Consider the following 12,934-nt stretch of genomic DNA (forward strand, 5'->3'; position numbering starts at 1 on the left):
GCATCTGCAAGAAGAGTATGCTTAATGACAATAAATGTCTTGTTGGCATAAAGACATGATAATTATAAAAAGAGAAGACAGACATAAATACAAGGCTTTTATTTAAAATACAAAAATGTTACCAAATTGGGAAAAACAGAAAAAGTGGTTAAATCTTTTGACAGGTAACACAGGCACAAAACAAAACTCAACTCTACAAGAGAAAACAAACAAACAAACAAAAAAACATTCATGTACGTTCACATACACACACAGACTCCTGCAAACATATCTTCCTTTAGAGGCACACATACAAGTGGAAACACACTAACACAAACACACAACATTGTAACTCTTTTTTCCTCTTGCATAGTAAAATTTTTTTTAAAAACAAACAAAAAATATATAAATATTAAATAAATACACATTTCTTTATGATTTCCTCGGGGAAAATGAGCATAATTAAGTTTTTTTTCCATTCAACACTGAGAGACATCTAGCAGGTGGTCCTGTAGATAAGTGAGAGACTCCTCCATGTGGAAAGGTAAGGCTTGGCCGATGTCAGCCTGGGATCTCGACAAGAAGGCCTCCACAGCTTCACGAATGGCTGGCTTTGTTACTATATCATCCGGCTTGTAAACCAAGGTGCCAACGCTGCCTCTCTGTTCAGTGACTGAGCTGCACAGGTAGCCTGTGGATAACAGATGCCAAGACGTTAGGAGTAAACCAAAGTCAGCTCTGGAGATAGAAGCAATTTTACTTACTGTTGAAATCCTTTAATATTTAAGGACATGGTGCATCGGATATCAGAAAGTTAATATAACCTATGCCTTCGAGGCATTCTGCAGCAGAGATATCTTTTGAAATGTTTAAATGCCACCCTATCAAGAATGTACTTTCCATTTTATGACATTATAAAAATCTTAAGACAAAATCAACACTTAAAACAAAGCACCAAGAACAGGAACATAAAAATATGTAAAAAAAAAAAAAGTTCAATACTGTCATATTTTTGTAACTCAAATACATCCAAAATAGTTAACAAGTCAGAGACATACAAGTTGGAAAATGAATGACAGATGATTAATGGTTTGTAGAGAGGAAAGTAAAAGACATCCAGCTCTTATTTGATCTTTTTAGCCAAAGTAAAAACTTCAGCTTCACCCTCTTTTCTTTCTCTGTTGTACAAACAAGATTAAGATAAAACACTTCAGGAAAATCCCATTTGGTATCACACCACATATCACACATTTACTGGAGTCTGAGGTTCCCAACAGGCTCCAAAGACTGTCTGGGCTCCCTGGCAGCAGGACACTGGCAAGCTGGTCCAGTCAGTAAAGATGCTGGTTTTGATTCTGATAAGACCATCCAACTCCCTGTAGTTTTTTTTAAATTAGCTGAATAGCATGAGGCCGATCATTGTGTAAATAACAGACATTTATTTAATGTTTCTCAGACTTCCATCGACACTACCAAAAATTATATTCTCTTAAAGGTTACAGAATTTAAAGGGAGACATTTTTCTCATCATATCTACACACACTGTTGAGCAGTGTGTTGGTATTTACCAACATCTCACCTTTCATTGCTTTGTTGTAACTGAGTAGCAACATCCAGAGAAGATGGACCAACTCTTCCCACTTCTGCCACTTTTCAGTACCGTCCTAAAGAACACAGTCATGGATCAGTTGCACTGAACAGTCACTTGCTGTGGCTTACTGTTAATTGTTAGATTTAACAAAAATAAGCATCCTAAATTCTTCTTCCATATTACCCAAATCTTTTTCTGATATATTTATTCATACATAATACATCCTATATCTTACCGCTACATCTGTGAAGGGAAAATGCAGTCTTATAAGATAAAGATAAAAACAAGATATGAGAAATATTTAGAAGTATATTTATACTTTATGCCATTTATAATATTCACCGTCGGGTCTGGTGTCAGAGTGCAGTTCTTCAGAAAGTGAAGCAGCAGACTGAGCGACATGGGCACAGAGATTTTCAGCGGGCATGCATAGTCCAACAGATGTTCCAACAGCTTACATCTCAGCAGCTTGCTCTGCAGGCTCTCCAGCAACAGCATCCTGGGTGTCAGAAACAGATTAGTCAAAGATAAAAACTGGGAAAAAGTGGAAGATTGTGCCATTGGAATAATCATGCAATTTCTTTGTGTGGTGAATTATGAGTTACCTAATTGATGCATTTAAAACAATGTGTTAAATTATTAAATGTGTTTCCATTTAAACAATACAATTAAAAACTGTTACGGCTGATTTAGAGCAAAGATTTATGACGAGGTGAGATGAAAAATGCAACTACTTGAAATGCGCAGGTCTGCAACAATCTGAAACCTGCCAGTTTACACCAATGAGACTAGACAAGGCGGTGTATCATTTCCATAGCAACGGCTCTCTGTACTTCTTCCTGGCTTTTCAGGCTTTTCTGTAGCTGGATACTTTGTAGTGTAATATGAATAAACATAGTGATAGTGAGTTACTTGCTGCGGTTGCAGTTCTAGTATTGATGAAACAGTGAAAACATAAACAGGAAGGTTGAGAATTTGGATTGAACTTTTATTGCAAATTTGCAAAATGCAAATTTTAAGGCCTGTGTCATATAGACACGACTGTTCGTCAAACAAATTGATGAGGTCATCCTCTCTTTCCTCTGTGCAAAATTCTGCCATTTTGACCAGCTGAAAGTTTGTAACTGACTTGACCAGCTGACTTCACTACGAGCTGATTGGCTGTGAAACAGGTGATGTGCCTTATGTTCTAAAACCAGCCACTGTCATCTGAGTCGCAGGCAACACCACCAGCTGGCTTAAGTCTAGCTGGCCGGTTTACACTGCTGCAACTTTTCCCTGCAATGTTCTCAAACGGTATCGTCTCGTCTTGAATCTTTGGTTTAAACTGGCCATTACACATATCAAAAATATTGTTTAATGAATGAAAATGAATCCTGTGTTTAAATGATGAATACAATCCTAAAATTTTATATAGGTTCATAAAGTTACTTTTGAAAGGGCTTTTAAAGTTTAATTTATGTTAATGCCTCTTGCTATAATATACACTCTCATAATTTATTTGTCTCCTGCTTTACTGTTCAGTTTCTGTTTCATCCCCACTTGTGTTTAAAAAAGCTGTCTTTAAATTAAAGACAGTAGCACATTTAAAGACTTCAAATCAGAGGCAGTCCAGCCCACAGTTCTCACTCACAAGTCATCACTTTCAATACTGAGCCACAGCAAGAAAATGCTTTCTGTTTAGCTGACTAATGAGAGCTTCTGTTACTAATCTGTAAACTGAACCCAATTTAAATTTTACTGCGGCTCATTGGCTGCATGCCTTTAAATTAAACAGAGACTGTACATGTTTAAATAGGAGACAAATAAATGGTTAAGTGGATATGATAAAATGACTATTAGTAGATGGAATTTTAAAAAGTAAATTTAAAAGCCATTATTACAATCATTTTGTGAATCCACTCATTATTGATCCATAATTTAAAGGACGGAAACTGAATGATTAATTTACACATATGATACTTTGAAAAACCTATTTATACAAATATGCTTATATTGTATAATTTAAATGTAAATTTAATTGCCTCATAACTTGTCAACTAAATGTACCAATTAAATAATTGATTATAATTAACACTTGAGCTTCAATGGGAAAAGATAAGCCTATCAAGTAATCAAGTCAGTATATCAACGAAAATCATTTCTCCCTCTCACAGTGATGAGTACGAAACCTACTCCACTTGCTTTCTTAACTTTCACCTTTCCTCCTCACCTTTGTGCTCGTAAAGGCGCATTGCTGATGAGCATATGGAAGAGCTCATTGGACAACTTGACAGAGCTGAGAGCTGGAGAGCGGTCCACATCCAGAGCCAGAGACAGCATCCTCTGGAGGACGGACACTATTCTGCAGGGGAGAAAGGGCCAAAAAACAGGCTTTATCAACTTGAATGTGGTAAGGACAGTCGTGATGACATAAAATGCATATAAGTAAGGTCTGAGTAAGGTTACATTTATTTCTAAAAAGTTTCTTTGTAATTCACCTGATATGTTCATCTTTCTCTCTGGCTGCTTCTCTACTCTCTCCATGTTCTGTTGATTTCATAATGGCAGAAAACAGCCACTTAATGACGTCTCTGGAAAGCAAACAAGAAAACACATGATCAGTATTACTTTAACAAGTGAAAAAATATAAATAAAATAAACTAATCATTAGTCATGTACTATAATGCAATCATCCTTGTGATTTGTTATATTTTATTGCATATGTCATGCTTTGGCCTGTATCATAAAGCAAGTTTAACTTATCTGGGCTCTGTTCTGAAGTTATCAAACCTAAGGAACTCTAGTACTGGCAACCTGAAATAATTAGTCACAAACCTGGTGATTGCCTGGCTCTGTTAACTCTTGATTTCTCAATGCAGCTATGAGTTTCATTTACACAAAAGAGGTAGGGTTTTTGAGAGCAGTGTATTTAATATAAGGTGAGATAATTAAGGCTCAGAAAAAAGGAGGGGAGCCGTGAAATGCAAAAAAGTGAGAGAATTTAATATGCTCAGTAAGTGCACAAAGACAGGCACTAAATGGCATGAAGAACACAGAAACTGCTTGGATCAGCTGCTACTCTAGATTACAACACGTTTCCAGCTTGGCACTCCTCTTTAGGCAGCAATAGGAAGAGCGCCAAGCTTAAATTCTCTGACTTTTTTGCATTTCACGGCTCCCCTCCTTTTTTCTAAATATTTTCATTGACCCGTTTTGGAAGCGGTTTCCCACTGCCCCCATTAAATGGAAACTATGTCCTTACAGTGACAAAGAGCATAGTAAAAGTTACACAATATAAGCCTATGGCTACATTATAACACTAAGAGAGTGCAGCCACACCAGCAACTCTGTGAGGCTTTACTGCACAGCGATGCTAAATGCTAACAACACCAGCGTGCTAATTTTAATATGTTGATGTTTAGCGGTGATACTGTTTACCATGATCACCATCCCTTAGCATATAAATATGCTAACATTTTCTAATTAGCACTAAAAAAAGGCACAGCTGAGGCTAATGGGAATGTTATTAGTTCTGACACTTCCAGTGAATGAAGTGGTTTATAGACGGGCAGTTTATATGTTTTGATCTGATCCTCTGACCTAAACCTGCTCTGAAGGTTAGCTGTGCAAGACATCTTACTATGGTGATTTGCCGTGGAACTGAAAAGCCTGGGTTACATCAACAGTTAGCTGGCTAACCCTCAGCTTTTGCTTAATGATAGAGGCCCCTGATTACCAAAATCACCTGACTCGTGGGAACTGCTGATCACATGACAATGTTGCCTTGGCGATTGAGTCATGAAGAGCAGAGATAGAACGTTTGGCATGGAAGTCATCCTCCAAAGTTTGCACGATGTACTCCAAGAACATGCGCACAACTTCCCATCGAAGTCTGTTTGTACGGTCCTAATGAAGCGAGAGGGGCCCAGATAGGCACATGTCAGTTTAATGAAATCACAAAAAGCTGTCCACTTTATAAACATTTCTGCCTATTAGGGCTAGATGATACTGACAAGCACAAATGTCTAGTAGTAGTAGTACCTGATTGGCCATGACTGAGGTCAACAACTCCCAGTCCCATGGAACTGTGTTTTTATCAGCCATGTGGTGTCTGCAATCAGAAAGAAGCTGTAATCTCAGAATTCAAAGATGCAAAAGGGAGATGAAAGATGGAAGAGAGGATGTAAAGGACAGATGAAGGGTTTAAATAAGACAGACTACGTAGTGTAGTACAACGGATAATTTCAGGGCAGATATTTTGACTTGTCAAAACAGGAGAAGCACATATGGATTTAATGACATTAATGATGGCTGAATTACATTTAGGTGAACTAGTTTCATGTCTTTGTTACTGTGAATACTCATTAATGTTATTACTTACACCTGTGCTTTTCCTGCTTTGACAAGTCAAAATGTCTGCAGTGAAAAAGGGTCTATTAGCTTATTCTTATGGTTCTCTCACCTCTGTGTCCTCATTAGCAGATTGAAGGCATGCAGACAGACATGATGGGGACACTGCGGGTCCAGCAGAATGCCATGCAGCAGGTGGGAGGTGATATCCCTGGGAGGATAATAACCAGGCTCTAGTAGGTCAGACAAGAGCTGCAAAGTACTCTCTGGATAGTTCTCATCAATTGTAATGTAAACTAGGCTCAGGCTCTGCCGGCATAGCACCTCTGGAGTTTCAAATCTTTCCTCTTCCTCGTCAATCTAAAAAGAAAACATTTAAAAGAAAAAAAAACTGTCATGTGTAATGAGTTACTGAACACAGCAGAGAAATTCAAGTATCAAGAGAAATGTTTCTAACCAGGGTTTGAGCTGCTCCTGCCATTATTTTCTTGAGTGTAATTGGGCACACAAAATGCCTGTCCTCTCGACTGGCCCCTCTGAAGTCCATGTCATATCTGCTCTCCTCATTCACTTCTCCATCACTCCCCTCTTGCCAAAGGAGAGACACTGGACTGTCAATTCCCAGATCCCCTCTGTATGTCCCGGTCCCAGAGCCTCCCTCCACGTCCTCAGTTTTAGTCACTGACAGCGGAGGGTCACCAGGGATGCTACAGCACAAAAAGTCAAGGCTGTTTGAGGCCTCATCAGTGTTACCCTCCTGAAATTGCCATTCAGAAGTATTTTCAGCTCGTGTATCTTCAGAGGTGGGCATTGGGTCAGCTTGGCTCTTGAGGTTATGAGATATGGGACTTGTGTGGGACAGAGATACAAGATCAAAAGGCCGAGAGGGGTCCAGTTCAGTGGGAGGAAAGTGAGAGGACGAGTGATCAGAGAAGTAGCCTTGTCTAGATTCTGCTCTGCTCAGTTCCAGCTGGTCAGTCCTTGATTCAAAGGCTGGCGGGGAAACATTGGAGCACTGGAGCTCTCTCTGTAAGGAACCTTGTGCTTCATCTTGAGATGAGGCAGAGGGTGTTGGAGATGGGATGAGCGTAGATGAGCAAAAGTCATCCTCTTGAGTGCTTTGCTCCTTTGAGGTTGTGACAGAGCTTCCTTGATCCATGCAGGGAGAGTCAGCTGAGCTTTGTAGAGGTGGAGATATTTTATCGTTAAGCTGTGTGCTTGTTAATTCATTACTGTTCTCTTGTTGTCCCAGTTCTATAAGAGGTTCAACCACCTTAGGAGGAGACTCATCCACTGAAGGCTCCATGTTAGGACCATTTGATGTGGTAGTCCCCAAATTACTAATGCATGCTGGTGCTGCACTGTTTTTGTCCAGTTGTCTGAGGTTCAATGACATTTGCGTACAATCTTTGGTTAAACTGACAGAACACATTGATGTTTTCAATTCTGTGACATGAGTTTCAAGAAAAGGCAATCGTACTAATTTTACAGTTGGTGTGCACAGCAACATTTCCTGTTGATGTGTTTCATTGGCCTCCGTTTGGTGTTCTGTTTGAGAATCCAAACGCCTGTGCTTTGGTACTAGGTTACCACAATCGTGTGCTGGTTGAGAAACAGTTGAGTCTCCTGAAAAGCATTTCTGTAAATTAAAATCTTGTTTGTTTGAAGGTGAATTTAAATTTGGACTTTTTTCTTCTATTTGACAATCATCTGTTGGCAAATTCTCAGTCTCCCGTTGTGTCCCATTTGTTAAATCGCTCTCAGTCAAGTCTACCACTGCCAAAGCAGCAGGATTTTGTCTTTTGCGCAGTTTCAGTTCTGGAAGAGTCCATCTTGGGTCTGTGAGTTCAATATAATGCTAAAGAAGGGAAATATAAATCAAAACAATATGTCAATAAATGCTGTGGTTGCTTACATCAGAGAAGACTAATATGGCTTCTGATTCTCCTTTGTCCAAAAAATGTCAGTGTCAGTGTAAACACGTTTCTCCTCACCTATTCAGAGGAATATAACTATTTTGTCTTCCCCCATGATACTTTTATAGGTAGCTATAAAACAAAAAACTATTTACCCTTTTTTCTTTGCCAATGTTGTAAACAGATATTAAGTTCTTTTTTTGGCCAATGCCTGTATTGTTAGTAGTTAGTATTGTTAGGTCTGATATGTTTTATGATATGTCTCACAAGTTGACAATAGGGTAGGGCAATAGGACAATATATACTGTACTAAGAGATGTTATAAATTTGTCAGCTGTCAACAGATTTTGTCATAGCTTTTACACAGAGGCAGCTTTCCCATATCTACTGTATATCTCTATTAGGCCATTGCAGACAGATCTTGCAAATCAATGAGCAGGATAGTTTTACAGCCATATTGATACAATCTGATTGTTTTATCTATAAACAGTTCCTCAACTGATTGGCCGTAAAAATATTACTAACTATATCACAAAATAACCCATTATTGCATTACAAAAGAACAAATACAGTAATAGAAAAATGCATCCATATTACCCATTCGGCACCAATGTTAGCTAATGTTAAGAATGAATCATTTGCCAGAATAATATAAAATTAATTTATGAGATATGTAATTTTATTCTAATTTTAAGTTGCCTTTTTTACATCTGACTGGGGACAACAGATAAAAATGAACCTCTTTAAGTTACGTTGGCTCATTCAACCTATACTTCTTAATGAATGAGCATTGTCCTTGTCAAATAAGTAATTAAATGAAACGCTAAAGCCAGCTAAAAGTCTTTCATTTCTTGTATTTGAGATTTTCTCCCATTCTTCCTTGCGTCTAGTTCTGCAATATTCTCTTTTAAGACACCTTGGACCAGACTTCACGGATTCCATCTGTGGGTACTGTCAAGGAGATCCGCTCAGCAAAACGCTGCATTCAGCAAACCAGAAACATTTCATCAGCAGCTAATCAATGCAGCATTTCCCGTGTCAACCACATGATCTGGTCCGACATAGGTTCAGAGGATGTGTTCACTCTCAGTGACCATATTACTGAAACTCAGGACAGCATTGACAATCATCACTTTTGCATCCTGTCATTAGTTGTCAGCAGTTGAGGCAGTACCACATTGCCAACCCTCACACTGATATTGCAAAGTGGTAGCTTGAGAAAGAAGCTCTGTAAAAATAAACTGTTTCAAGGAAATTAATCCTTGGAATAAAAGGTGTTTAAATGTTTCCTGAAAAGTGAGATGGAGAAGAACTGAGTTTGTCCAAGACAGGGAACTACTTTTGACTTACCTAGTTGCTCTAGAGCCCAATTATTTTATGTTTATATATGACTGCATTGTATATCTGAACATTGGTCTCAAACACTTGACACAATACATTGTATGTAGTATTGTAGTACTCTGAGACGGGACTTAAGACCTCCAGTGTTTCCATGGAAATAAATTGAAATTTATGTTTTTCGGAACGGTTCTGATATGTGCAGCTCTGCTGCTTTACTCTCTACAAATCTGGTCAGAATGCTCAGTGAGTTTTTACCCTTTCCATGAACTGCTGAACACTGTTAATATTATATTCACATTAAATCCTCAACTGAGGACCTTCAAATTGTAGACGGGAAAAAGACAAACTTTGCCCATCTAGTTTCGCAGGTAATAAACAAATCCAAGTTATATTAAGCCTATAGGCCTCTCATTCCGTGTGTAGCCTACATTATACCTCACTACTCAGTGAAGTTATACAACAAAAGTGAAAAATGCAAATGTTTACTGCCAGATTGACAACTTATTACTAAACTTTTCCTCTGCTCCGCTCGAAGAACGAAGAGAGTGAGGATGACAAAAAAAATCCACAATAATGTAGGGTGTTGCACAGTGTGCAAGAGAAAATCATTAATGATCGTCTTTTAGCAGCGGCACTCATAATTTTGCAGCAGTGGTGAAAATAGGGGAAACACTGGATTTGGACAGCACACGTACACTTCCAAGGAACACGCCCGTAAAGTCAGCGAGTCTGCAAGAGCGGTGAAGTCCAGACATCTGGATTCAGCCTATATCTAAACTCACGAGCAGGCCAGGCCTGCAAGTTGAGAGCCAAAAAGTCAATCAGTTAGTCAGTGGGCAGGGTTTTTGATTGACACTTTGGGTGGAAGTAACAAAAGTTGCTCGCTGTAAACCATAAATGTCAGTTGGGTATCGTGTATGATGAATGGTAGACAATAGACAGTAACACAGCCCAGTTAATTATCAGAACAACCGTTTCAAATAAAATGTCAATCAAGGTTATCCAATTAATCGACAATTTATCACTCTATTTTTCAATTCACATTCATTTAATCACTTCCATTATTAATTTGTGAACATTTTCATCTCTTCCATTTTTTTCAGTTATTTTTTGCTACTCCCACCCTTGAGACCACTTGCCTTAAATGATAAATTTTGTGTTGTGAATGATGAATGATGAATGTAAGACGGGGAAAATGATGAAACATGTCTCTGTTTACATCATATCGGCTTTAAATGAATCAAATCAACTGATAATTTATCACTCAATTTATTCACTTCCATTTTTACTCAAGTGGGTGGCTCCCGTTCTGAAAAGTGAAGCCAATGCACAAAGTCTGAGAAAATTACCCTACTTCTCACTTGACTTATTAACCCTGTAAACACTTTCTTAATTTCTTAAGTTTATGGTCTAAATCACCATTTTCGAGTCTCTTCAATTTGTAAATTATGGTCCAATTTAGAGTGAAATAGATGATAAAGCAGAGTATCCTTTGGGGCGTGGCTATGTTGTGATTGATAAGTCACTACCACAGCGACAACGTTGATTACGTAACGTAACCATGGTGTAACCCCAGATTCACAGAGTATAAGCGTAGCTGCCACTATTTCACAGTGTTTTCAGTCCATGGAAGTTAAATGTAACATTTTGGTCACCTAAAAAAGTCTTGTTCATCGTTTGGTTGTACTAAAAGACACTGTTAAGAGTTGACTGTACAGTTTTTCTGGTGTTAAAATGGTTTTAAAGGCCCCATGAAATGGAAGTTAGAACATCTTTAGCTTCTGTACTGTGACATATTTCCCAGTGAAACAGAGTATTTCGCTAGTGAAAATTAGCATTAATATTATCACAGTGAACTATAGACTCTAATTGAACCGCACTAACCAAGCTAGCAGCTAGCCCCCGTGTCAGCTCCACCCTCTAATCCAAATATGGTCACTTCTGGCTCCAAAAATCTAAGATGGCGACGGTCAAATCACAAAACTTGAGGCTTCAACACGGCAGTCCACAAACCAATGGGTTTGGATGAGGTCCATGGATTTATAATAAGAGCTGGATAGGGCACCGCCGCTCAGCCTTGCAGCCAGTTTTTCCCAGTGGCCACTCGCAGTATTGCAGTGAAAAATCCCCCTGCAGCTCAAAAAGCATTTTCCCCATAGACCACCATTGTAAAAGAGACGCCTATAAAACTGTTGACAGGACCCCTTGAACTGCAAAGAACGTCAATTATGACTCATTCTATTATGAACTTTTGATCCATAGAGGTTATGTGTTTGTAAAACTTTCCTCGAGTCGAGAAAAGCGATTTAAAAATCTGTGACGTCATCACAATGTAAAGTCTATGGGCCGAGCGGGAGCTCGCTGCCGGGCCAGCGGGGGAAACACTACTGCACATATTCAGTGGGCTGCACAACGCGGAAGCAAACCCGGAAGCTAGAAATTTTTTTTAGCGTATGCGCCAGGTGAGCAATTCCTATAGGACTGAATGGGCGCCATTTTTAGTCCAGTATCCAGCTCTTATAATACATCCATGGTGACGTCATGGTGACTGCGTCCATATTTTTTTTTACAGTCTATGTGTTATACCCCTCTATTTTTCAATTGACATGTATTTTCATCACCTCCATTTTTATCACTTAATTTTTGTTACTTCCACCCTTAATACATTTCAGTCAAAATAATAACAACTCACCTTGACGAGCTAGCAACACTCAAACAGAAACTGGTTCGCGTAGATAACCCAAGTGGAGTTTTCTTGACAGAGGACGGCGCTAGTGAGTAACTTAACTAAGGTTAGCCTTTACAATGTAGTTAAGCTCGGTTTTGTTTGTATTGGATTTAAGTTACAGCTGCAGTGACATCTTGAGGACGTTTCTATGGTAACTAGCTTTTTTCATTTCACTTACCGTTGGGAGTTTTATGCCTGCGTAGCCAACGTCAACCCGCACCGCCGCGAGGGGTGGAGGTTCAGTCCTCATCATGACATTATTGTAGGAGCCGACAATCTCCACATCTGAGTCGTCTTTGTCACTGTCGGAGCTGAGAGTGATCACATCATCCATGTCTGCTCCTCATGCATTCATTCATTCATTCACTCTCAGAAACTTCAGCAGCTTATGTAAGGTAATGGCACGACATCCCCGTGATAACCGGCCACAGTCTTAAAGACAGCAGGAAGCAGATCTGACGTTACTGTGAACTTCCTCATCATGTTTCGTAGTAAAAGACGAAAACAACAAAGAGAGGCGTGTAACCTTTAGATGTTTGGCATTTCCTTGTTGAGATCGTTAGCTTAACTTCATGATACACTTGACGCTGCCGGTGGTTTTGAATTCTGTTGTGTCTTCATAATTTATAAGTAACAACTAGCTTAAACTACGCTACAGACGTAAAATGCGGATAAAGTCACGGATGTATTATAATAACATGCCATGGCGTCCATATGGCTAGATCAACCAAGGAAGTTACTCTTTAGATCAACTGTGCACCTGGCACGTGATCTAATACTGAACGCTTCCTGTTTTGTTTCCTCTTCAATCTTCTTCTGTGTCAAAACCAGCTACAGTTGAACATATCTCCACCTACTGGACTGTGATGTCTCAACCTGCCATCATTTCCTACTGTTAAAACCTGATATATATCCTGTAAATAAAGTGAGAATGCTACCCAAACTTTTACAACAAAATCAAAACGTCAAACAAAACATCACACGAGCCTGTCCAGTGTCAATTAAAACTCTGATTAAGCTTATTTAAATGCGCCTCATATCACTCAT

General features: G+C 38.9%; 1 protein-coding gene across 2 annotated transcripts; it reads right to left on the reverse strand.

Moving 5' to 3' along the window:
* Positions 1 to 84: 84 nt before the first annotated feature.
* simc1 (SUMO interacting motifs containing 1) lies at positions 85 to 12,705 on the reverse strand. Of its 2 annotated transcripts, none has more exons than XM_042419406.1 (10): positions 12,066 to 12,705; positions 6,360 to 7,760; positions 6,015 to 6,262; positions 5,594 to 5,663; positions 5,298 to 5,458; positions 4,051 to 4,143; positions 3,783 to 3,914; positions 1,913 to 2,069; positions 1,559 to 1,643; positions 85 to 670 (listed from the first exon to the last, which is right to left on the reverse strand). In XM_042419406.1, exons 1-10 carry the CDS (start codon positions 12,219 to 12,221, stop codon positions 459 to 461), a joined length of 2,715 nt encoding a protein of 904 aa, XP_042275340.1. In that variant the 5' UTR covers positions 12,222 to 12,705; the 3' UTR covers positions 85 to 458. The 2 variants fall into 2 exon arrangements, with proteins under 2 accessions (XP_042275340.1, XP_042275341.1); XM_042419407.1 differs by lacking the exon at positions 12,066 to 12,705 and adding an exon at positions 11,852 to 12,037.
* Positions 12,706 to 12,934: the final 229 nt, after the last annotated feature.

The sequence above is a fragment of the Thunnus maccoyii genome, chromosome 8 (genome assembly GCF_910596095.1).
Source record: "Thunnus maccoyii chromosome 8, fThuMac1.1, whole genome shotgun sequence".
Classification (NCBI taxonomy): domain Eukaryota; kingdom Metazoa; phylum Chordata; class Actinopteri; order Scombriformes; family Scombridae; genus Thunnus; species Thunnus maccoyii.

Excerpts from the sequence above, each read along its gene's own strand:
- simc1 (XM_042419406.1), bottom strand. The coding sequence starts at position 12,221 with ATGGATGATGTGATCACTCTCAGCTCCGACAGTGACAAAGACGACTCA. Across the intron at positions 4,144-5,297 it reads CAGCAGTTCCCACGAGTCAG|AGACGTCATTAAGTGGCTGT; the intron begins GTGATTTTGGTA and ends TTTGCTTTCCAG. Across the intron at positions 3,915-4,050 it reads GAGAAAGATGAACATATCAG|AATAGTGTCCGTCCTCCAGA; the intron begins GTGAATTACAAA and ends TCTCCCCTGCAG.